Here is a 26,079-nt window from a genome sequence, read left to right on the forward strand (position 1 = left end):
CTTCTATTACTATATACCCTCACTTTGCAGTAACAGAAGGAAGTACATATATTCCTATCACTATATACCCTCACTTTGCAGTAACAGAAGGAAGTACAGACACTCCTATCACTATATACCCTTAGTATGCAGTAACAGAAGGAAGGAAGGAAATACAGATACTCCTATCATTATATACCCTCAATTTGCAGTAACAGATGGACGGAAGGAAGTACAGATACTCCTTTCACTATATACCGTCACTTTGCAGTAACAGACGGAAGTACAGATACTCCTTTCACTATATACCCTCACACTGCAGTAACAGAAGAAAGGAAGTACAGAGACTTCTATCACTATATACCCTAACTTTGCAATAACAGAAGGAAGTACAGATACTCCTGTCACTATATACCCTTACTTTGCAGTAACAGAATGGAGGAAGGAAGGAAGGAAGTACAGATACTCCTGTCACTATATACCCTTACTTTGCAGTAACAGAATGAAGGAAGGAAGGAAGTACAGATACTCCTATCACTATATACCCTCACTTTGCAAGATGTGGTATAGTAAGAGGCATGAAGAAAGACATCGACTATAACTTTCTTGTTTATTTTGTATAAAATAAGCCCCATAAAAGGCTTTAAACAAATACTATTTGTAATCAACTATATATAAAATCAAACATGCTATAGAATAGACATCACTCATTCACATATACACTATTATACACAGCTCTCAACTTATAAATGTATCTAAAAGCACAAGTATACTTCATTCATTTATAAAAAAAAAGTAACAAATTACATTCACGTCATGTGACAGAAACATGAACTGGTAACCCACTGTGTAACTGAACAGTGAATCAGACCACAGTGGTGAGGCCAAAGAAAATTTCATGCTTGTCTCCTGTTCCAGACCCATCTGCCCAATATATTTTTTTCTTCAAATTACTGGTATTTCTACTCTATTATGAAGTGTTCTAACCAACATATGAGGAATGTTTTTAAAAGTTTCAATTGTAGTCTGCATTTTTTAGAATTGAAACAGGAAACTAATTTGGCCTGTTAGATCTTGTTTACCATCTCTTCATATTTTATGTTGATATTCTAAATCAGTCAAAAAGAAATAAACATTGAAACAATTCTTGTTATTGCAAGAATAACAACATGACACTCTATTTAGTAAAGAGGATGTCTCAATTCAGAAATTAATTAATCTTCAAAATCTTGTTTACATAATAAGTTATTGCATTTGAAAAAAAATAATAAGAGTAAACATATGCTCTTAAAAAACAAAAATACTCGAAAATATAATTTTATGAAGTACAGAACTGAAAGTACTTGAAATGTAAACAAGATACTTGAGCAGACATTATATTTTTTCTTTAAATTTCTTTTTCTTTAAAACCTACAAACCTTTAAATTTGACCCCTATCAACCTTTACCAATGGTTTCAAATACAAGAATACTTTTCATAATAAAATTAACATAGAAATGAGAGAGGGTGTTATTAAGTGTCAGTCTCTCTGAGAATCAGGCAGTGGGGCAAACATGGTATGAAAAGACCCACCATTTTGAAGGTTTAAAATTTGACTATTTGCACCATCAGAATTTAGAGAAAAAAGACAAGATTTTCCATATCATGTCGGTTAATTGAGTTATAATTTCATTGAAATGCACTGAAAATGAACATTTCAGGGGTAGATAACTCTGTGGAAAACCTCATTTTTCTGACAACTTTATTGAAATATTTCTGAGCAAATCTAGTGATGTAGAGATCAAATATTAGTGTTTTAAAATAGAGAAAGGATCCTTAAGTGAAATTATATTGGTAGACCAGTGGGGTTTTGACATGCATGTTTCTTATTTTTCCCGTTTTGCCTGATTCTTACAAAAACTTACACTTCATTAATCAAAATATATCATGCATACTGAAATGGAGATACAAATGAAAATTTCCTCATATCTTTGCATAGATATACTACTCTATTGTAAAAATTGGTAGCAAATAAAATATTCGGATTGTGCAACACATTGCAACTTGCCATAATAATTTGCATACAATAGTAAGCCCTGCCTAACAACTATGCTTGGATTTTTAATTTCATGTGTGAATGTATGTCTCTATCAGTAAGTGAAGAAAATGAGTGTACAAAAATGAGTATGAAAGCTATTTGCCTATAAGTTTAATTATCAAATTGGTCTATAAATCTTTTTTGCAAAAAAAATCAAAAGAATAACTCAACTGCATACAAGAAAATCATAAAAACAAGGGAGCTGATACTGTTTTATTTCAATCTATATTGGAATTCTAATGCAATTATACTTCAACTTCAACAAATTGACTGGATGTTAAAAAAATCCTAGTTCCTCTATAAAAAAGAACACCTTGAAGTATTATTTCATACATTGTTGTTACCTAAAATAAAATTATTGCAATAACTACATCTTCAATACATGTATTTGATTTGAAGAGGTGGGAGGGCATTGCAAAACAGTTGTCAACGTAACATAAAAACTTCAATAACAGAATCAGCTACCAACATAATGTAACTACAGGATTTGGCTTTCCTATAGTCATAATGCTAAAAAAGACAACTATTCAATACTGTGAAAGTACTTTAACTTGTTGATAGGGAAGAAACACTGGTCCGTGGGTTCTTGAATTCATGATTTTGAGGTTTTCGGTATATGCATCAATGGGAGCCTCCTTTTCATTGGGAACCAAATTTCGTGGTTGAAAACCATGAAAATTGATACCCATGAATGACAGTACTTTCACAGTACTTCACATAAAAAAATTGAAGATAGCATGCAACTGTAAAGCACTGAAAACAATACACATGCAAAATATAAACATTTAGCACTATTTTAAAATCATAATTTGTTGTTCACACATAGGCATGTGTACCAAAAAAAATCTCTGCTTTTCTACTTCTATAAATATGCTAAGAATAAAAATTCTTGTAAGAGCTATGCAAGAACCAAAACAGATTGCCATATCATTGGTGAAGTAAAAATCCTCTAAATTCTCTAAAAAGGTAATTTGAATGGAGGAGAGTAAAAGAAGGTGCAATGTTTTCATTTAACTCTTCAATTCAGTAACAGCAAGACATAGAAATCATAAGGAAAAAAGGTCTTTTGAAAAGAGATTTTTTAAAAGTATTTGATTGTAATCAGAATTATTAGGTTAAGTCAGTACATAAAGAATCATTCTTTGTATTTGATCTCCATATCAAAAATTTTTTGTTTAATCCGTAACTTCAAACACTGACCAGACAACAAAATGTATGTCAACAACATATGCAAAAAAATCAAGAATTGGCAATATCAGTAATTCATTATTCTACAGATTTTGATAATGTTTTTTTTTTTCCTTAATAATCTTTCTTCATACCTTGAACCTAAAACAAAACTCTTTAAAATGAAATCTTGAGTCATACAAAAAGCAATAAATCTATGCATTTTTACAATTATGCATAAGTAATGAACAGTAATGTAATACTTAGTTTCAACAATTATGAATGTATTGAAAACCATAGTTTTAAAAGAAAAAAAAGACAATTTGACTTGTATTGCTCACACAACTGGTTTGCATAGTCTCACAACTTATCAAGTGTATCTGCCATTCATCAAAGGGACACAACTCAATCATACTGCAAGGGATATAACTCTATGGAGGGGGATATGGTTGATGCTGTATTGGTGCCCCTTGTGGAACTTGTGTCTGTGATGGATAGATGGCTGAAATAAAAAAAAATTAAGAACTTAATTTCAATTGAATCTTCACAAGTTTTAGATACGTAAATAGCAAGCTCTAAAGATTATTCACATACTCATTCACACTAAAGTGAATCAATTCATATTTGAAATTACAGGGAGCAGCTGACAACCGACTTATAAATAACGGAAATTTACCAACCATTGCTCTTAGTAACATACAAAGTTTAAAAGCATAATTCATTTATGTTCCCAAATACATAAAATCTACAGAAAATGTTTTGATCATTAAATCAAAATTAAAAATTGCAGGAGAGAATAGCTTTTCAAGTCCATATAAAATGATGTGAAAGAATACAATTGTCCGCTTGTTTTGTAGTATAACAGCATTGATAACAACTTGATAAATCTTAAGATTGCATAATAATGATGAATGTATTTTAATGCATCAATATTCTTATTTAGTGAATTAACATTGAACATCCTGGATACCTTGATAGGCATATCCTTTCAATACAAGTATGTAAATATATATGGCTGTTTTAATGGTAGTAGAAAATTTACATTAGTTAAAACTGTTATAGAAATAATGGCATTGACAAATGTGTGGCTAATGTTCACTGAAAATGTATTTCAATACACCATCTTCAAAGTTCCATTAGAAACATACCAGCTCAAGTAGCATTTAGCAATGTGGCTACCTTCTACCACTAACACAGTAAAGACATAACAGTCATACACTGTAGATGTATGAAAAAACTGAAAACAAATCTACTTACATGGATAATGATATACAGGATAAGCTGCCTCTAATACATGGGTATGATGATGTGTATGAACATGCCTTTGTGTCGGTGGTGAACTTGCATCACGCCCTATAACAGTTTTATCATTTTTTGATGTGACTGGTGAAGCTGAACGAGATCCAGGTTTTCCCTTCTCCTGTAGTTCATGAATTTTATGACCAGCACTTGAATTCCCTTGAATAAATGGCTCAGATTTTTTCAAATCACCTTCATTAACCCCAGGTTTTGAACCTGAGGCAACTTTTTGTTTTTCATTCTCTGAGCCTCCTACAGGGTAGCCAAGTTGTGAAGGATGAATGTAATTTGAAGGAGAATATACATTTTGTACGATATTCCTGTAATCAAAGGGATGTCCATGAGGTGGGGACTGAACAAACTGACTATGATAGAGGTAGGGTGAGTAGTGAGCTCCAGACGATACTGGTTGTGGCACAGACGATGATGGTGTGTGAGGACTGGAAGGCTTTGAATATTGTCCTAGTTTTGATTTTGGAGTCTCCACACTTCCACTTCGACTTTTGTCCACAGGTGTGCTTGAGTTTCTAGGTCTATCAAGAGAACTGTCATAGTTTTTTAACTTATCAGTTTTATCATTAGACCTTTCTTCCATTTTCACTTTATCAATAGAGGGGGTAGTTGCCTTTTCACTATTAGCACTTTTGTTAATGTCTGGTAGAGAATCACTTCTATTTGCATCCTTAAGCTTATTGCATGGTTCCTGTTTAATATTTATAACTGGCATACTGCCAGAATCTTTTGGTTTATCTGAAGAAAAGGGACCGCTATTGCCAGCTTTACTATTCACTAAATCTACTGGGAGTGCATGAGAATCAAAACTCCCTGTTTTCTTCATCTCCACACGTTTTTGCTGCTCCATTGATTTTTGTTCTTTGTACATTTGCATTCTCTTAGCCTGCTCTTCACTAACTTTTGCATCTGGACGAATTTTGTCCATGGATTTCATTTCAAAGCCATCTTTAGCATTTGGTGGACGAATTTCTGTAGGCTGTTTTTCTCTCAAAGCTTTATCTTTTTGGTCTTTTTCACTTTCAAATGATCGTTTTTCACTTTCTCTGTTATGGTACATTCCTGCATAATCAATAGACAAGTTTTGAGGTTTGTTTTTATTTCCGTCACTTTGGGGTCCACTAACAACTGAAATATCTGTAGAAGAAGACCTACTCACAGAACGGGGTGATTCTAATTCTTTGGGAATTCCATCTGGATGCATCCGTTTTTGCTGATCTTCAACGATTTTCTCAAAATGCTGCCGATACATTGGATCAGATGCCATCATCTGCATATGATAATCTCTATTAAAATATGGTCCATAAGCTGCCATATAATGATACTGCTGTTGTGGGGGTAAACTTTGCAACGCAAACATTTGCTGGTTCACCCATTGTTGATGTTGTAATTGTTGAATTTCTGTCTGAGACAGTTGTTGGGGTTTATCTCCCTTTTCCCCTACATTTTTATTATTCTCGTCTTTTGATTCTTCAACTTTTGATTTACTTTCAGCTCCTGATTTTAACTGATCTAAAAACACATTCTGGTCCTTATTTACTGGCATATTAGAACTTTGCTGCATTTTCTGAATATTTGATCCAGGGGAGCCTTGAGCGGCAGGTGACAAGAGGTAAGGTGAAGGGTTGTAGCAATTTCCATATACCGATAACCCATACTTATTCATTTGAGGGTTTTCCAATCCCATTGCATTAGGAGGAAGAGCACCTTGTGTATCTTTGGTTTTGACAAATTTATCATCTATTATTTGAGGACTAGCACTTTGGGCAGGTGACCCTGCATCATTTGCATCAGATATATCAGAGTATGCAGGGCTTTGAACATCATCATTAATGTTTGACTTATTGCATTCATTAGTAACTACTTGTAAGGTAGGTGTCACCTTTAGAACACTAGCTTCACTTCGAGGTGTATGACTAAGATCAACTACTTTAGTTTGTGGCTGAACTTGTCCCGTAATAATGCCCACAGGGGGATATGAGGGTTTTTCAGAAGTAACACTAGGTTTCTCCTTATCTAGCTCTGCAGACCTATTTAAAGGTGGCACTTCTTTCTTAATTTGCTCTGGTGGTTTGGAAATCATAGGTGCAACTTTGATAACACTACTAGGCTCTGTTTTCTTCACATCAGGTTTTAGAAGTTTTGGAGCAGCAATGTTTACACTCTGAGTTGTATTACTGCCACTATTAGATTCTTTGTCTTTTGATTTCCTCTTATGCTTCTTCTTTTCCTTGAACTCGTTAAGTAAATGTTGGTTGACGGCTGAATTTTCTCCAAGCACAGTTGGTTTTGGTTGAATTGGTTGGAATTGTGTTGTACTTGAAACATGTGTTGTGACTGGAGCTAAGTTAGTGTGAGTTACAGTTACATTTGTATTTAAGGCAATCATATTAGACGGTGCTATTGGTCGGTTTATAACTTTAGGTTTGATTAATTTTTCAGTCTTTCCTGATGAAAGATCATTTGATTGGGAGCCAGCTGTAATTGCAGCAAATGTTATAGGCCGTGTAGACTGAAGTGGACTAGAAGAGATCGGTGGCACACTTACAATAGTTGGATTAACAGTTTGTGATTGTATTATTGTTGTAGATGGGGAAGACATAGAGCTCACTTCTGAACTTTGACCCTTTGTCCCAGCAATAACTGCATGGAAGCTATGTCCAGCCCCTATAATAGGCTTTGTAACATTGGCACTAGTGTCCTTCTTTGATGAATCCCCAGTCTCCATTTTAGATACTTCAGCTGTTGGCTTAACAGTAGGTTTCACAACATTTACAATGTCAATATTTACAGAATCCTCATTGTCCTTCTTATTTTCTGATTCTATACTGTCCATGTCTATTTTTAGATTGTTTGAGCTGTTTTCACAACTTTCCATAGTAGTGGTATCCATTTCATCAAGCATGGAATCATCTGCATTATCTACATCACGTGATTCCTCATCATTATCAAAGCCCTGCGAGCTGTGTGCATGTGACTGATGATAACGCAGTCCATTCATGTGCCTGTACTTTTTCTTACAGTTAGGTTCTGGACATTCAATAAAGTTTGGCACAGGACTTTCACTGCCATCACCTGCAGCTCCACGAGAACAGGAACGACTACGTTTAACTTTAGCATTGTCATTCACCACATTTTCTACTTCCACTGGTCTACCCTTTCTCTTGAGACCAACTGATGATACAGAAATGTCCGATTTAGCAGGACTAGGAGGAGCTGTGAATGTGCTACCCTTACGCCCTTTTCTCAATGTTCTTCCTTCCAATGCTTTGTCAATGATAGGTGTACTGTTAGAGTTTCTGCCTCGCTTTGATCTCCCTTTAGGTGTTCGTGAGTCAAGATCACTGACAGGGGAATCACAGTTAAATCTGTAAAGAAAAATCAGGAAATGCTTTGAAGTATTTATCCATATATATTCAAGAGTAATCAAGGGAACCAAGGTTATAGCAGTAATCAAAAGAATTTAATCCAGGGACAAAGACCAGACATGGAAAACAGACATACACAACAAAGAACATAAAGTAACTAAAATCATACATACAAAGTAACAAAAGTAAATGAGCAACTCGGACTCCACTAAAAACTGGGAGTAGACAGTACTAATGGTAAAGGTGATTCATAGTGCAGAAAAAATATTTTAAATGAGAAAACCATTCATTCATCTATCATGTAAATAGATTGATTTTAGAACAATAACTCTTGAAAAAAGTCAATTTCATAGAGAGTCTATATGATTTTATCTCAAAACCACAACAACCATATGACAAATTAAGACTGGTTATGTGGTTTGCAACATTTCTGAATAAGAAATAATAGCAAATGAATTGGATTTTTGAAATGCATAAATCACCTTTAGTCCAATTTTTAGAAAGATGGCTACTTAAACATTTGTACCAGCTGCAAAATGTACAATACTGATTTTATCAACAACAAAAAAGAAATTTACAAAACAAGAAATTTCAACAAATATTATTTAATTGTGCTTATGTAATGTTTGATAAGTCTAATTATATGTAATTATTCATACTATTTCTATACTTCGAATTTTATTGAATTTTTCCAATTCATTGCAAATTTATTAAAATATAATAGGTAACACAAGCTGTGGCATAAAATTGTCTCAATATAAATTAACTTTCTTTTGTTTAAATTCAACAGTTTTGTGTCATTTGACATGTGATTAAATAGGTACTCATTCTGTTTGTCAAGTACTTCCATACTACAGTTGCAGCCTTAATGAGTAATAGTCTTTGAAACTATTAGGGAAGGTTCAAAATCTGAGACATACAAGTCATGTGACTGATAGGGTATTTTCATTTTGAACACCTATAGCTCAAATAACCATTGTTTGATTTTATAACATTAAATTACTAATGTGCAAAATATTATTTTATATTTTTTTACTAGAGTTATCTGCCTTCTATTGTTTGTTTGAAGTACATTCAATTATGAACTATTTTATTAAAATTTTGAACTCAATTTATGGTACAAATTACGAAAAAAAATTAAAACACACTTTATTGGAAATTTTTCATGTAGACAGTAAAAGTGAAATAATTTCATTGTCAAACTAGTGTCTTTTTTCTGACCATGTTTCAAAAACTGCCTGATTCTAACAAAGACCTACTACAACCTTAACTTTATAATTTTTAATTCTATGAAAACCTTGATTCTTTCTAGATACAACATAACTGTACAAATTACTTCCTATCATCGTGTCATTATTTTTATCATTTTCCGGTAAGGACTATTCCAGTTTAACAAAGATCATAACCAAGGAAAACACTTGAGCAATTCAATTGTAACCACTTAAGGATTCAAGACATCATTTATATATGTGTAAGTGGTTTTTCTTGCAGGTTAAAAATTAGAGATTTAAAATTTTGCAATCCAAGGAATATACCAAATAAAAGCATAAGGAGGAATAACTCTAAATCTTTGAGGTTATAATTAGCATGATTTTATTTTTATGTCTACAGTAAACATAATAAAAAAATTTAAAGCAAAGACAAACTACTAATTTGGTATTCATACAGTGTTCACAAGCAACAAATTTACAGAATTTTGCATTTTTGTATGCACTCTTAGTGGTCACAACTAAAATATTTAATTCTGTTTCAAGCCAAATAAAATTTTGATTAAAACTCTTCTTTTATATCCTGGTACTATTTATCAGAAACATATTCTTTTGATGAACCGGTAAGTGACAATTTTTCTTCTTGGTAGCTTATGAAGTTGTCATAAGCATTAATAATACTGAATAGAAAAGATATAATTAATCTAATTTCTAGTTGGTTTGGGGTTTTTTTTGACAAGTGTTTGTAATTAATAAAATAATCATTTTTTATTCAACAGTCAGAAAAGATAATAGTTCTCCACTTTTATTTCTTAGAACTGACATCCGTTCTGAGATAAGCATGGTGTCAACCAAAACGACGTTTCAACAGACATGAATTCTGTCTGAATGTAGTCAAAACTATAGCATCAGAATGGCTATGATCAAGTTTCTTCGAGTCAATTGATTAAGTAGCAGTCTTTAGAAAAATCAGACAGAAGGTGATTCAATCATGTCATAACCCAAAAAAAACTCACCTTTATTTCTTGTTCAGAAAACATTTCTGATCACATAATCAGTCTAAATTTTTCATTTAAACATTGCGCTTTTGATATAAAAATTGTATATATTGTACATGAAACTGGTACTTTGCTAGAGTTATCGTTCTTGATTTAGCTTAATTATATTGATTTTAGTGGGAGATGAAAAGTGCAGATACAGAAATGATTATTGTAATGTAATATATAGCATATACATTATTTGTTCGGTGAGTTTTCTACAACATGAATCTCCTTGGAAATGTCTGAATTTTAAATGGACTGGTACTTAACAGGAGTCCATGACAGATCTATATCATCCTTCAACAAAATTTCAACGAAAAATGCAATTATAAAAAAAAAATCTTTGAATTGTCAAACAAATCATAAGAACAAAACTAATCATGTCAGCATTTTTGTTATATAAATCAATTTTTTGTCTCCAAATCTTTACATATCTTTTCCCAATATTAAAGAAACTCCTGCTGAATTCCAGGGTTAAAGCACGGTCATACATATTTATTAAGTATTGATATTGACAAACCACAGTATCTAAGGATTCAATTGTCGGTGACTCATCTCAAGTCATCAAGAAGATTAGGCTGATGACACTTGATTAGCATTATAAGAAGGATAACTCCATAAATTCCTTGCAACCATCATGTCACTAAACTGAACTTTCATCAAATAATTCATTACCCATTTCAGTTGCAAGTTTAAAGTGGATTGAAGAAATTAATAATTTTAAATGGATTTTTCTGTGTACAGTCAAAGGGTAATGAAATACTGTTTAAACAATTATACTCCTTTAGGATCTAATGTTACATCATTTCTTATGTCTGGTGTATTGGACAAATTAAGCTTTTATTTGTATAAATTCATTGATTTCCCAGTCAAAACAGTTGATATATTGTATAATTGATATAACACATTTTAATACAATTGTAGCATACCTTAAACATTATAAATACCAGTATATGAAATTCAATCTACTGATAATTCATACATGACTGTCTGTGCGATTATTGCCTACTTCTTGACATTTAGTTTTTTTTAATGTAAGTGGATAAATTCCAGACTATTCAATTAATTTAAAGCTACATCAGAAGGATTATTTAAGGAAGATATTGGGCCTTGATTCCTTCACATTTATTTAATATGGTCCATGCAGTTCGGTAAACTATGTGGCCACAGGGCCCTCAACTTATGCTTTTAAGGTATTAAAGCAAAAAAAATGATAGCTACTCTTTTTTTTTTCATTCCTGCATTAGCAACTTAAGTCAAATGTAACAGTTGACAGTTATTAAATGTAAATCTCTTACATGTATTACTAATATACTTTCATGATACTTTAACAAATACTGTAAACATAAAATGAAAAGTTGCAAAAGCACAAATATTAACCTTGGAGGTGCCCATTCATGTTTCGTAGCATCCAGCAGCGTGCCGACATAGGTCTTGTCTCTCCAAGTCACATTGACTACCAGAACACCTACAAAAATCATGTCAATCACACATAATAGGTGAAAGAAAAAAATCATAAGAAATTTATCTACATTTCTAAAGTTCTCATCACCAATGTTTTATGTTGATCTTTGAATGTACTTTAAAACTGCTAAATACATTTTGGACCTCAAACTTTTAAATACCTAAAATCTGCATTTTCAAAAATAATTTTACATGTACATAATTTACTTGACTCAGGTAAAGTATATACCGACACTTTTTGAACATTAAGCAAAATAATTTTACTCTTCAAATATACTTTGTACAACAATTATAACATTTATGTATCTTCATATGCTCCCTTAGTAGTAAAAGCATACATATGATGCAGCATAAATTCATTTGTAACTTAGAAGATTCATGCACTGCACAAAATGAACATTTTCCCACATCACAGAAAGATTATAACTAACATGTATCAAATACAATAGGTAGATGTAAACTGGCCTTGGTATGACAATAAACATTTGTGACAACTACATGTATAAAGAAGTTCTTTGTGTGCAAGCTGAACTCTCTTTTTATTCAGTCCCCAACCCTTACCATTTTCAGTCTCCTGCCAGACAATACCCTCCAGCAAAACATTAGTCCCAGGTTCACATGGTCCAAGACAATCTGGGTCTGTAGCCACACCTATTGTACATGTATCTGTTCCAACATGGTTTTGAAATGAGGTAGATTCATTCTAAAGAAAGAAGTAAAACATTGTGTAAATAGATGACACTAACACTGCTAACAATTACTAAGGCTAAAAAATAATTCTTTATTTCCTCCTAAAAATGTACAATTACATTTTATAATTTAAAAAAATTACATCTACACATGTACATCATTGCCAATTTAAAATCTTTAATATGAGTACAAATAAACAGAAATTTACATTTGTAGCATTAAGTACCAGTCCATATAAAATTAAAATTCAGACCCTGCCAATGGTAAAGTGAATCATACCAACAAACATATGATGCTTTTCAGTCTACATATGCTGTACTTTCACATAATGATAATCATTTCTACATTCAGATCAGCATTTTTTAGAAAATCATACATTCATATCCCACTAAAATCAACCAAATGAAAATGAATCAAGAATGATAACTCTTGCAAGCACAAATTTTGTGTACAATCTATATAATTTTTGTCTCAAAAACACAACAAAGAAAAACTAAGACTGGTTATGTGATCAGTAACTGTGAATTAGGTGGGCTTTTGACATGCATGAATTACCTCCTGTCTGATTTTTAGAAAGATTGCTATTTAAATATTACATTTTTTAACCAATGAAGCCATAAAAACTAGGGTCATTCCGGTTACTGGAAACACAGAATTTTCATCTTTGCCACATAATAAAAAATAAATTGTCAGAACCACAGTCAGATGGGTATTTGCAATTTATATAATTTTTTAATACCCTATAAACTATAAAGTATCAATGTACTTTTAGAAATTGTGTAATAAATTTAGGTTTAACACTTTTCTTCAATACATTCATAAATGATTTAAAGTACATGGAATTTAATATCACTATATAATGTATCAAAATATTATACAGTACTATATTCTTATCAAGTTTGATTAATTAAAGGGGTAGTTACTATGGGTTTATAAATGCTATGAAATTTAAGACACTACTCCGATATCAGATGCATTTAACTTCCATAGGTAACACGCAATTATAAGCTACATGTAGCATATCTTCACATGCAAATCTATGTTCTTTGTACAAACATTATTCACATTACAGGTTAATCATGTTTAGTGACACATGAATATGTTGAACCTGAGGCCTACAAAATACTTGACACCTAATTTCTAACCAAAAATCTCCAACTTGGAATTTTAAATAGTTTTTTTTTTTATAAATTGAATGAATACCATTTGGTAAAATGTTTTAAAGTTAATCATGATTAAAAGTACTGAAATTTTTATTTCAAATAACTAATTGAACTCTTAAATTCTTCCTTAAAACAACTGAAAACACTTGATGGATGTAAGTTTCACTGACGTAGATTTGATTTAGCTTTGCTTCACTTGATGAGGATAAAAAGAAAAACAACTATGAAGTAGTGACATAAGTAGTTTACAGGAAATCAAATACTTCATTGTTAAAAATGTCATATGTCAGGAAAATCCTAAGTACTTCTACATGTACACTTCATCTAATTTGTGGTTTAACTTGCAAGATACAAGTAAAATGTCGCATTCAAGTATTAATTCTAATATCTTAAAAGTTATATATCCATCCTTGGGCAATTAAGATGCAGAAATATTTATTCAGGGATTGAATTTCAGAATTTTTTCCACTAGCTAAATTTAGCAAGTACTGAAAATTTACACTCGCCAAATTAAAATTTTTGGGGTTATTTCTGGACTTCATCTATGAGACATATTGAATTCCACTAGCAAATTTTACAAGTGGAAATAATTTCTACTAGCAAAACTGAATTTCAACACGCATTTAGCAAGTATGTCCTGTTAAATTTGATCATGGTCTTTTCGTCATATTAGAATAGAAATATTTAATGCTAAGTATAGTGTTGTACTCATTTTATATACTGAGTGGCTTAAATGTACACTTGGTATAAAATTGTAGAGTATACATTGTATTTGGCAGTTTTCACAACTAACTTTTCAGTTCACAGGCCAGAAATACATTTTTCAGAATTTTTCATATAGTAACTGTTGGCCTGTAGTAGTTAATTTTACAGGACCATCTCAATTTTGACAAGCCATGGGCTTCGCACTACTGTTTAAAAGAGAAGACTGGTTTGTCCTAATTTTGTAAAACATTTTTCTACTAATTTTCTTCTATCCAGAATTATTCCAAATTCAAATAATACTACATGTACATTTGTACCTTGTTAATAATTAATGTATCAAGATAAACAAGACCTTAGGCATTGACTGATGGATAACCAATTCCAAGTTTCTTTGTCATTTGAGATAGGGCAAAAATGTGTTCGACCCCTCCTTTTTAAGCTACAAATTTTGTTTTCTAGACTACTGAGGTCAGCTGTTAGATCTGCTATTGTACTACCATTATTTTCAAACATACTAATCATGAGTGTATTTTTACATGTTATTACTGCTTCTTACATGTACTCTAATGTATATGTACAAAATGTATATTAATTAGGTTAAGGGGAAAATGCACCTCCTAGGTCCACTGAGGAAGTCATTTAAATCCCATTTAGTTTTAAGTGAGACCACAAGTTTATGGTATTTTCAATTGCAAAAAAAAGTACTACAATGTTTCTATTCTAGTACTGCTAAAAAACCACAAAAATGTATCTGCAATTTAGCATACAAAAAATTAATGTCATAATAACTGATGAACACAATAATTTCTAGATTTACATGCTTGAAGCAGGCACTAAAAGATGTATCTAATTACTTGGACTGGTATAAGCTTAATGACTTAAATTAAAGTTCATATGTCAAAAAAATTTTCTATCTTCATAACTACTGAATTTTGGAAATCTTTCAAATTGAGATCAAACTTGGATACAAATGTCTAACCAGGTTCAAGACAAATTTCAGATTGAGGGGTAAAATACATTATACATGTATTATGAACTACCAAGCGAAATAAGAAGCCAATTTTTTGGAGTAAAAAAAAGTAAATCATGACTTAATCAGAAATTTTACCTTTTCAAATTTTAGAGGGATGTAAATAGCCCCTCAGTCTCCCTCCCTCTGAATTCACCATATACATTTTTGTACATCACATAAGAGATTTACTAAAAATACAAATAGCACTAAGTCTATTTAGAAATAAGCATCAGTTACCTAATTTACTAAGTTATTTTTCATTTACTAAACATGAATAATATAATTTAAAATTGTTACATATGACAAGTAGTTACTTTGACATTTCCAAGGCCCCGTAGGAAATTGACGAGTAACTGATGAACTGAATTTCCAGTAATTTATTTCATAAACTTAATTGACAGTCTACTAAAAGTTAAGTAGTGACATTCATTATCTAAATGCATCAAGAATTGTTTTGTAAGCGCAAAAGGTCTTAATAACATATCGTGTATCTTTTTTTTTAACTTACACACTATACACAGTGCATGTAAATGTTCATTTAATAACACCTAATTTAGACCACAAAGTGCCAGTACATGCATGCTTATGCATGCTAATATGAACTACAGCCCTTTCACATGCACATCCAATTTGTTAATTCATAGATTTATTTTCTATTTAATCTCTTGACAAAATGACTTTATCTAAAGTGAAATGTAAATAAAAATCTTATTAGACATACTGTAATAAGGCTAGCCATTTAAACAGAATTAAAAAATGTACATGTATAAACACACTTACAGGTACTTCATATGAAGATTTATATGCATTTATTTATTATTATAGAAGTAAGGTATTAAATCTGCATTACTTAGTACATAGCCACCTCCTCAAGGTTCTCCTTAAATTTCTAATATCACACAGGGAATTATGAAAAATGATCTACTTTGATACATGTACAGGTATTATAATGTCCAAAGGTAAAAAAAGGCAATACTGGTAACAGTGGGGGTTCCGATCAATTAGCCTAACACTTAAATGTACTTACATGTCAGTAAGATTTGATCAATTCAAGGCAGACACGAAAAAATTGTGTCTCCCTCCCAAATTTTACAATTCATGAAACCACAGTGATTACCCTGCCATCACCAATAATCAAGTAATCATTTTGTCAAGGTGTAATAGGTGATATACAGGTAAAGGTAATCATTCAGTCATATATCATTAATAACTTAGTATGGCTAACATGACAGGAGTATAATAACCTTTGCCAAAACTATGGCAAATATTCAAAATACTCCAATCATGGTAAACAAGTTCATCTCTATAATACTGATTTTTAACTATATACAAGCTGTCTACTGGAGAGGTAGCCATGCACACACAAGCAGCTATAAGGTTGTACTATACAGTCTACTAACTTTAATACCACTCCTCATTGGCACTTCACTTTTATTTTTTGACATATAAAATATCAGCCTGTCAAAAGGCTATTTAAAATACCATACTGAGTTTATTTTTTTTTTTCAATATCCATATTTAAATAGTAGTTGTAATTTCACCTTTGGCTTATTGCACAAAATTTTCTTTGGCAAATAGTTTTGAATGGCATGTTAATTGTTCAAATCTTGTGGAAACCTTGCCAGTTGAAACTAAAGCATACTTTTTAAGTTACGTTTATTTTTTTTTCCAATGTAAAAAATGGATGTACTTTTTTATATGTACTAAAAAAACATAGCAATTCATAAATGTATATAGTCCTTAAAGTTTAAACATCTCCTATGAAGGATTGATACATATATCACAAATTGCGCTGCAAAATGTAGAAGTAAAGAGCCAACGAGATACTACAGGCATATAAAGCAGCAGACAGACACACAGTACAAACCTTTTCAGACTTGACTTTTTTCAGAGTGAAGCCGATGCTTTCATCATCTTTGGCTTCACAAAAATCGTAAGGATCGTCAGCTTTGCTGGAGTCAGCAGGCTTCGATTCCAGTGACACTTGAGAAAAGGCAGCATCAAGAGTGGTACTCACTGAGGACACATCAGCTGACCCCTTGCCAAGTCTCTCTTTGGACTTTTCCTTCTTGTGTGACCCTTTAACCTTGGGTGACTTTTCACCTGAAGTGCTCTGTTTTGACTTCTCTGCCTGAGTTCCATTACTACTGCTATCATTTGATATGGACGACATTTTTTCACCAGCTTTGACAATTTCGTGTTTAGCATCACTTTTACTGTTCACATTTTTGCGTTTTATTTTCATTTTTAATCCTTTGTCAACAGTGGCATGGTGTTCGTTGCCACTCATTCTGTATCTTATTCCTACACTCCTTGGTAACCACAGTCAAAACGGGGAAAGGAGTGCAGGGGAGTTCACAAGTCCATGTATTTTTTAAGTGTGCCATTCATTCAAATCTCATAGTGGAAACATAAAATTTGTCATTTGATTCATTCATAAACAGATACACTCCAACATGTATAAGGCTCTAGCTATGGTAACTTCTTCATAACTCCATTACCTGAAAATATAGTTAAATTCCATTACAAATGATCATAATTACTCAAGAATTAAAGCCACATACATGTACAAGTATATTATAAACATTAAACTAACCATACAGACATTAAATTATGGACTAACTGACAGTCATTAATTTATTTTCATTCACAACTAACCTTTATATGATCAGCTTTAAATTGAAACCTGACCAAGATTTGTGTGCAGCTGTTTTTACAGATTGCTGATTTCTTTAACCCATTAACATGTTTTAACTTTAAAGTCACATGTAAAATGCATTGATCATACTTTATTCTATAGTGCTTCCCAACTTGTTATTCTGTACCAAATTTCAGGTTATAAAACTCACTATGCAAATTTTTCCATTCAGATCAGCTATGAAGCAAATTATTGAATTAATAGTCAGTGTTGCTATCCTATCTTGACAATATAAAAATGTAATCTTAAGTCAATGTGCCACATGTCTACCATGTTTGTACAAATGTTCAAGGAGCTAATAAAAATACTCAAGTGTTCACAAGTCTGTATATTGTTAAAATAAGAGTGTAAAACCAGTGTTAGATTGATTTAGATTGTCCTTGCATTTTAATACTGGCAAGACACTATCAAAATGTCTTACATGTACATTGTACATGTCCTCCTTAAATGATATCAATTTGTTCTTGGTTCATGTTACTAAAACGTTACAGAATTAATCATTAACTTTTATTTTCTGTACATTAAATAACACTAAGGTACAAATACTAAGACCTAATTTTAAATCAGTCAGTTCATAGCATGTCATGTATATATGTATTAATAGATATTTTTTAATCTTTGTATGAAAAATATGAAAGAAACTTGCTCAAAGGCAATGCTTATATAACTGTTGGTTTTTAATATGAATATAAATGTACTAGTTCATTAACCATGCATCTGCAGTACATTTGTCACTTTAGGACACAAGAGAAAACACAACTGGTGCTGAATCAAAGAAAAACAGAATGGAATACTGCTCATGATTTACCCACGGTTTCTTTCCATAAAATAGATATAAATATCAGACTACATAAATACAATGTCTTTTTACCCAGTTAAAATATAATGCTTCAATAACCACTTCAATTCAAATTAAATGAAGTGAGCAATTAAGACATGATATTTTTATTACAATACAAATATTTCTGAGCCTTGAGAGCCAATCGTAAGCATTTTATATTTGAACCTGGAGCTTACTCCCAATTTTTCCCTTATCCAAATAATTATGACATGTTTGGATCTTGAAACTAACTTCAAATAAAAACAGAAATGAGGGATCTAATATACAAATTACTTACAAGAAAAACAAAATTCACTCAACATATTTTGGTGACACTTGATAAAATGAAGTCATCAAAAAAGGTTATACAAATTAATAAAGCACTACTAAAATCTCCTACCTTGAAAGATTAAACACAGGATGAATAGCAAAATCCAGACTGACTCAAGATCAAACAATAAAACTTCCACTATAAAAGATTAAAATGTTTTTGTACTAATCCTGGTGTATCAGTTGTTAATCTTCCATAGCCAAGTAGTGGTTTAAATAAATAATTATACTTTATAAGATCTGAACTTAGATAACATATCATAATTGTGTATAAGAGTTTGATTACTGATTTATCAAATTAACCTGAAGATATGACATATCTACAATTTACAACATTTTCATACCTGTAGTCTACAGGTAAATCTCGTCAAGGTGTGAATTTCAATGAAATGAAATCAACATTCACTTCAGACTGGGGGTAAAAAAAAGGTAGTCAAAAGCCGTCGAGGCGTCGAGAAGTAATACTTTCTTAAAGACGCCAAAAATCCCTCCTTCATATTTAAATTCACAATAACAATACACATGCAAATAAAATGACCAGAAATTATCTGAAAATTTAAACCTGGGGAGTCATGTGCCTGGCTTACTATCTAAATATTTGACTTTTGGCCTGTATAAAATAAACTTTGGGAACAAGTGGATTTTTTTAAGTACTGAAATAATTCAAGTTGAATCATGTGAACAAATAGATACAACGATATTGACAAACCTTTTATCAATGAGAGCAAAGCTTCGTGTGATAGATATAATTTTTTCTATATTATACTAGGTAAAATAATGAATTGCACAAGTAAAATATGACCACATAAGGTCTACTATATGTATAATATATAATATTTCTTTTTATGACAGCATTGATATTGTAATTATGCAAATGATTTTTTCATCTTCAACATATACTAGGAAGCCAATTTGTCAATTGTTACCACCATAATATAAAACAATAAACAGATGTACAATGTACATGTATTATGTTAAATGCAATTGTATAATGAAAAAGACAATACATGTAGACATTAAGTTAAAATCTAAATGTTCATATACCTACATGTACATGTATGTTGGGAGTACCCAAGTTTTTGGACAAGTACACTGCATTGTAAGATACAGGTGTGTACAAATGTACTAACATTTTGTATTTTTAAACCAGTCTGACACTGTATAAAAATTCTTCCTATATGTTGAACAGTGGAAATATGTAACAATGGTAACAATGTAATAATGGTAGTAATTGTACAATGTACATGTATAAATATGTCATCAAAAATGATTAATACAGAAGTTTGACATATACATGTATTAACACAGTATATGTGTGTAATGTTTAGCAGCCAATGTGTTAATGTGTGTGTGTATTGTACATGCTTGTGTATTCAACAGTTCATGGTGACATCAGCTTTTTTTTTAATTCACATTTCTATTATCTATATGGACATGGAAAAAGTTTTGCTGACAAGTTCTTGTCTTTTAAACATGTATATATGTCCCGACTTCAATATAAAATGATTGACAACTAAAATATGAACATGAATTAGACAGTTGTTTCTAAGAAACTTAAATAATTAAAGATCAGAGTTATGTCATGCTAACAAGAGTTAATATAACTAATAAAAATCAATTCGGTTGTTGTTTTTCTGTACATGTACATTTATTGCTGAATCATTTTAAGTAAATTATTTCCAAAGTGAAGGTCTTGTTGACATCTAATATAAAAGCCTTTGTTAGAAACCTGAGTTATATGAAAGCTGATAAAAATTTGTCCCTTTAAACACACTAGGAACCTGGTGAGCCTTTAATTTGAATGTTGGTTGTCAAAGGCTAGCTACAATTCCTTTGTCATGCTACATGTACTTAATACACACCATTTTTTGTGACTAAAACAAAATTTATCACCAACAAAAAAAAAACAATTGATTTTAACTGACTCGGTTCTCCAATATTTATATTTACAAATCTCTAAATTTTTAAACCAAAAGATAGTCTTAGAACAAAATGATTGAAATAGTAAAGTTATAGAACCATCTAATTAGAGACTATTATATGGAAGGTATTTAACCAAAGCATTAGGATTTAAATCAATTTACTGAGCCTTAAGCCTTATTGAATCTTCTTTCAAAATGGTATTTCACATCTCCTTAAAATGATCTTAACTGGCATCTTTACAAGTGAATGAATAATTTCAACATAATTTGACATGTATTTAACATGCACATGTAGATAATTTTGTGTGTGTGTGTATCATCACTAAAAGGCAGTGATTTTGAAAAGGGGCCATTTCAGGACTTTTCAAAGATATTAATAATCTGAAGGCGGCCTTTGTTCAGAAACCATATAGTTTTCTTTTGGATAAATGGGCCATTTCCAGCTGGAAAGGGCTAAGATCCCATGGCCCCTTGTCTCCCTAAACCCTGAAAGTGAAATGAGATTAATATCAAAATGGCGTTTTAATACTTGGAAAGTGATAATTTAAGAAATACTCCAAATTAATGCATTTTCCATCATGATTTTAATATGAAAAATTATTCTGATAAACAATAATTCCTAAAAACTTACATCTCCAAAATAAAAGCAAAATGCAAAGCAAATTATTTACAATGTGTGTCTAGTTGTTTTTCACTCAAAACCAGAGCTACATGTACATGTATGCAAACCTAACTGGTACATGTATTTGTTGTTCACTTTTGTTCATTTAACTTTCTGCATTTTTTAATTTTCTAAATTTCAACAGTTACTGGTAGAACAATTTTGCAACACAGCTTATCAGTGTAAGTACAAATAATCCACATTGTTTGCTTGAACATATGGCTTATCAAAATTAACATTTTAACCAGAGGCCAGAATTATTCCTCATTGTACTCATCATTTATATCATGCATGAGATGTGAGCTAAAAATCCAACCAGTCTTCAAAGTAAATAAAAACAGAAAATACCTAATTAAAAATAATATACTGTTCTCATTACACAAATTTGGCATAAATAGCAGATAAAAGAAACCACATGATACTGCTCCTTTTCAAGAAATTCATGTCACACCCCTGGGCTCTAAACTCAACATGATACAATTAAAATACACCAGCCTTTAGGCCATACAAACACGGGATACAAGTGAGATGACTTAATTGAAATAGGTTATAATTAAGAACAACATTTTTTGTATGTTTGATTAGCCTGAGTGAGCAGATTGAAAGTAAGAGAAGTTTATTGTACACTTAAAAATCTATGTTTTTGTGTACAGGATAAATTTATTACACCTATTGAAAAACTAACAGCATAAGACATGATTTATTTATCATACCAATCCTATTTATAATTCTAGATTTCCCATTCATGCTTCAAATTAGCCAAACAAATAAGACTGCAGGGTAATGGAAAAAGAAAATGTTAACAAAGAAACAGTTTACAATACTATACTTGAATGAAGTACCATGTTTTCCATTTTGTAGCAACCCTCACGGAAATGTAAGCATAATAGCTAAGAGACTGTCGTTAATTGAACTTCTCCTTTTATTCCCATCAATTTATATTTAATGGGACCATCTTTTCACGCTTTATACTCCACAGCCACCACTCGTCCAGCACAATTGATCACACACAAGACTAGTACAATGACTGGCAAACTACTTCCAATAATAATTAATAAAACTGCTATAAATTAAAATCATACAGATGTGCCTGAATTATTGGTAGTATGCATCAATAATTCTGCATCATTGTCATTACAGCAATGAAATGAGGTATTACCTGAACTTAAGACCGACAAACCACAAACGGATACTTTTATCTTTTATCATTATAAATTCAGAACTTAAACAGTTAAAAATACAAGGTACAAAGACTGGAATTTCAGTGTGGAATTCTTCAGGCTTAAGCATATTATTGTCCCTTAATTCTCAAAAAAAGAATTTTAAACTCAAGAAAATGATAAGGCTTGTCTGACTAGAAACAACATTACAGAGAGTGTCAATTTCTCATCATTAACAACTAGTTTATCAATAGAACCAAGACAGCTGTCAAATATCCCCATGGTTTCTTCAATTATTTGTATTGAAATGCTGAATACTTTGATACTCCAGATAAAAAAAAACAAAATTGGATCCTTATTTCATTCTTTAACAACATTTTTTTTAAGAACAAAGGATATTTAACAAATTGATAATTGGCATGACTTTATCAATTGACAAAATCGTTTAATCAATATTGATCTCTTGTTGTATGGATTTATGGACTAATTAGCATAAGAAACAATCTGATAAACCATTATGACCTGAAGGTAGAAAATTTTCCCTCCTAATCTCACCAAGATATTTTCCTCTGCATGATTGGGAGTATTTGTGAAATCAATCTGTGCAAGCTAATTTGCATCTTCATGTCTGGATTGTGGTTTCCTTTTACAATAAAGTGTACACAATAGCTCTTTTCATGTAACTGAACATATTCATCCTTTCAATGAGTTTTCTCTACTTTTAATCTATACAAATGAACAAAAAGACAAACCTACTTCTTAGCAGGGTCCATCTATCAGCAAAAATAATCAGAGGATGTTCAACCCCAACAAAACAATCAGTCAAATCTGCATTACTTCAGGAATAAATGAAGCATGACTGTGGACAACTTAATTCAAAAGTGTTAATCTTATTTACATTTGGTGAAATCATACATACATGAGTGATTACAGATAATCTTCACAAAGAGCTTCACTTTGTAGCTTTAACATGGTCATGCTAATCCCAGCTCTACACTTGGCCATTTAAAACTGAACATTGTAAAGAAATGCTTAAATTCCATCTGTGTCAAGCAGTTTGTGGTGGTCTTTAGAAATAAAATAAGGTTTTTTTCTAACACAATGTCTACCATTTGCCTTCATTGAACCATATCCTAACCAGATATTATATTTTTTCCAGTATGCATGTAACACTTTAAATATTTATCCACATATCTTTCAAGCTTTTTTGAGTAAAATTTCATTAAACATTTAAAGTCTTTTCAAATGAGTTCACTTGGTATAAATCAATCTGTTTAATGTAGAGCTGCTGGGTTCAATAAAAAAGTTAGATTAAGTTCCCCCTTACTCATCTAAGGGGAGAAAACTCAACATATTTCACCTATGCAGTAAACACATGTAAACAAATATTTCCTTTGTATGATATCAATTTAAACAGTTTTAAGTATAGTAGTAACTAGTTGGTTTAATAGCACAATGTCATAAATATATGTATATAAACAGACTTTAGATTTAATCAGAACAACTGCCTTTACCATGTACATGCACAATAATACATGAACAAGGACACTCTACATGTACAATTTGTAATCATACAGAAACCATGCTTATGGTGACCAGTCTTAAAAATAATGAATTCAGCATTGGGATAAAAAAAATTGTCCACATATACTGAATAGCTACAGTTTGGTTCTACACATGAATGCGTAAATATTGACACTGTTTGGAGTTGAACTACATATACACCAAATGTAGACATCAGGCTTACAACATTCCTTGGTTGTCCAATCCAATTGATATGGACAAGTTTTAATCGAGACTATTAATAAAACAAAAGAAAAAAGAATTATGAATCTGTTGAAAATCTTAATACAGATTCGAACAAACAGTATTTTAAAATAATATTTTTAGATAATCACAGTATTTAAAGAAAATATCATGTTACACATTTGACCTCGTACACCATACCATGACTAAGTGGTTCAATAGCATATCATAGATGTTTTCATTAAAATAGGACACTTTGCTTACAACTGTATTTCTAAACACAGAGGAATTAAACATCAAACACAATTGAAATTAGAACAACAAATGTCACAGAAACTCTGATGAGGAATTTTCTTCTTAAAATCAATGGAAAATTTGAAATTCTACACTCTAAATTCAATTTCCAAACAAATCAATGAAAAGACTTTTGTGCTATTGAATCTAATGTTAAAACAGGATTTTACAAATCTCTTTGAACTCAAGTATTAAAATACAAATGGAATTCGCATTTTTTTTATTTTGTTTTATTAAAATTTAAATTTTTAGTAATTTAAAATTAAATATATACAAGTAAATAAAACAAGTACATGCACATCAATTCCTTTCACATGTAAATTAATTAAACATCATTTGGCCAAAAAATTGGACAATATAATAATATGTATATTAATAAGAGATTTACTACCTGCCAAATCTTCAACTTCATAATCACATTTCTACAACCTTGCAGTTGTAAATTAGGGGTACTCATAAGGGGCAGAACAAAAACATTACACGGGGTGGTCTTTCTGTCGACATTTTTTCAACACTACATTTTTCTGTTGTGTTTTTCAATGGTTGATAAACCATGTTAAACTTGAAACGCTTCTGTGTAAACACACAAGCCGTGATTTTATCATACCGACTGAGGCATGATAAATGGCCGAACGATCGTACAAAACGACCGGAAAGACATGAACAGCGTCTGTTTTTGTTTATTTGCACCTGTCGAACTGACTTACCGATGGTCTTTGTACAATCTTCATACAATATTCTTCAAAGTTCATTAATATATATCACAAAATTTCACTAAAACAAACGTCAATTTTACTATAATTTTCCTTTGTTCGTAGCTTCGCCTACCATCTATAGTGGAAGGTTGGTCAGTGCTGAATGGCCAAGGAGAAAATCAGTCAGCCAATCAAATCGCCGGATTCTCGCTCACTCTGAGTAGGCCAAACAACTTGTTTTGCGTTTACTGTAGGCCAAGCTAACAATTATCGATTTTGTTTACAAACTGTGACCTGGTTAAATATGAACGACTTTTTTGTGCGGTAAAAAGCAATATCATTTATGATTTTTATTTCAACTGAAGAACGAATTTCACTTTATTATATTTTTCGATGTACAATAAGCTTTTAAATTAATGATAGTTTATTCATTGATTTTCAGAGTAATAAAACATTTTGTCTTCACTATCAATCTTCAACGAAGACAAACAAACACGCATTTTTTATTCATGACTTGAATACACACAAGTAGTAATTATCTACTTTCGTTGTGTGTTAAGTACCCATCC

The 26,079-nt window shown here is 31.4% G+C and overlaps 1 protein-coding gene and 1 long non-coding RNA gene across 6 annotated transcripts; one reads left to right on the plus strand and one right to left on the minus strand.

The window, feature by feature from the left end:
* Positions 1 to 575: 575 nt before the first annotated feature.
* On the minus strand, positions 576 to 25,670 carry LOC148621441 (uncharacterized). Of its 5 annotated transcripts, none has more exons than XM_088575835.1 (6): positions 25,523 to 25,670; positions 17,202 to 17,685; positions 12,176 to 12,317; positions 11,531 to 11,618; positions 4,481 to 7,902; positions 576 to 3,725 (listed from the first exon to the last, which is right to left on the minus strand). In XM_088575835.1, the coding sequence occupies exons 2-6, from the start codon at positions 17,472 to 17,474 to the stop codon at positions 3,655 to 3,657; spliced, it is 3,996 nt and encodes a 1,331-aa protein (XP_088431961.1). In that variant the 5' UTR covers positions 17,475 to 17,685; positions 25,523 to 25,670; the 3' UTR covers positions 576 to 3,654. The 5 variants fall into 5 exon arrangements, with proteins under 5 accessions (XP_088431961.1, XP_088431957.1, XP_088431960.1 ...); XM_088575831.1 differs by having other exon boundaries at positions 17,052 to 17,685; XM_088575834.1 differs by lacking the exon at positions 25,523 to 25,670 and adding an exon at positions 23,695 to 23,717 and having other exon boundaries at positions 17,052 to 17,685.
* Positions 19,755 to 25,769, plus strand: LOC148621442 (uncharacterized). The gene is made up of 4 exons (XR_015921183.1): positions 19,755 to 19,801; positions 21,761 to 21,797; positions 22,350 to 22,492; positions 25,634 to 25,769. It is a non-coding gene; the product is annotated as an uncharacterized LOC148621442 (long non-coding RNA).
* Positions 25,770 to 26,079: the final 310 nt, after the last annotated feature.

The sequence above is a fragment of the Perna viridis genome, chromosome 3 (genome assembly GCF_037379345.1).
Source record: "Perna viridis isolate PV_CMFRI_1.1 ecotype Kerala chromosome 3, ASM3737934v1, whole genome shotgun sequence".
Classification (NCBI taxonomy): domain Eukaryota; kingdom Metazoa; phylum Mollusca; class Bivalvia; order Mytilida; family Mytilidae; genus Perna; species Perna viridis.

Coding starts and splice junctions, on each gene's coding strand:
- LOC148621441 (XM_088575831.1), bottom strand. CDS start 17,474: ATGAGTGGCAACGAACACCATGCCACTGTTGACAAAGGATTAAAAATG. Junction 7,903..11,530: donor CATGAATGGGCACCTCCAAG/GTTAATATTTGT, acceptor TTTTCTTTACAG/ATTTAACTGTGATTCCCCTG. Junction 3,726..4,480: donor TCCTGTATATCATTATCCAT/GTAAGTAGATTT, acceptor TTTTTATTTCAG/CCATCTATCCATCACAGACA.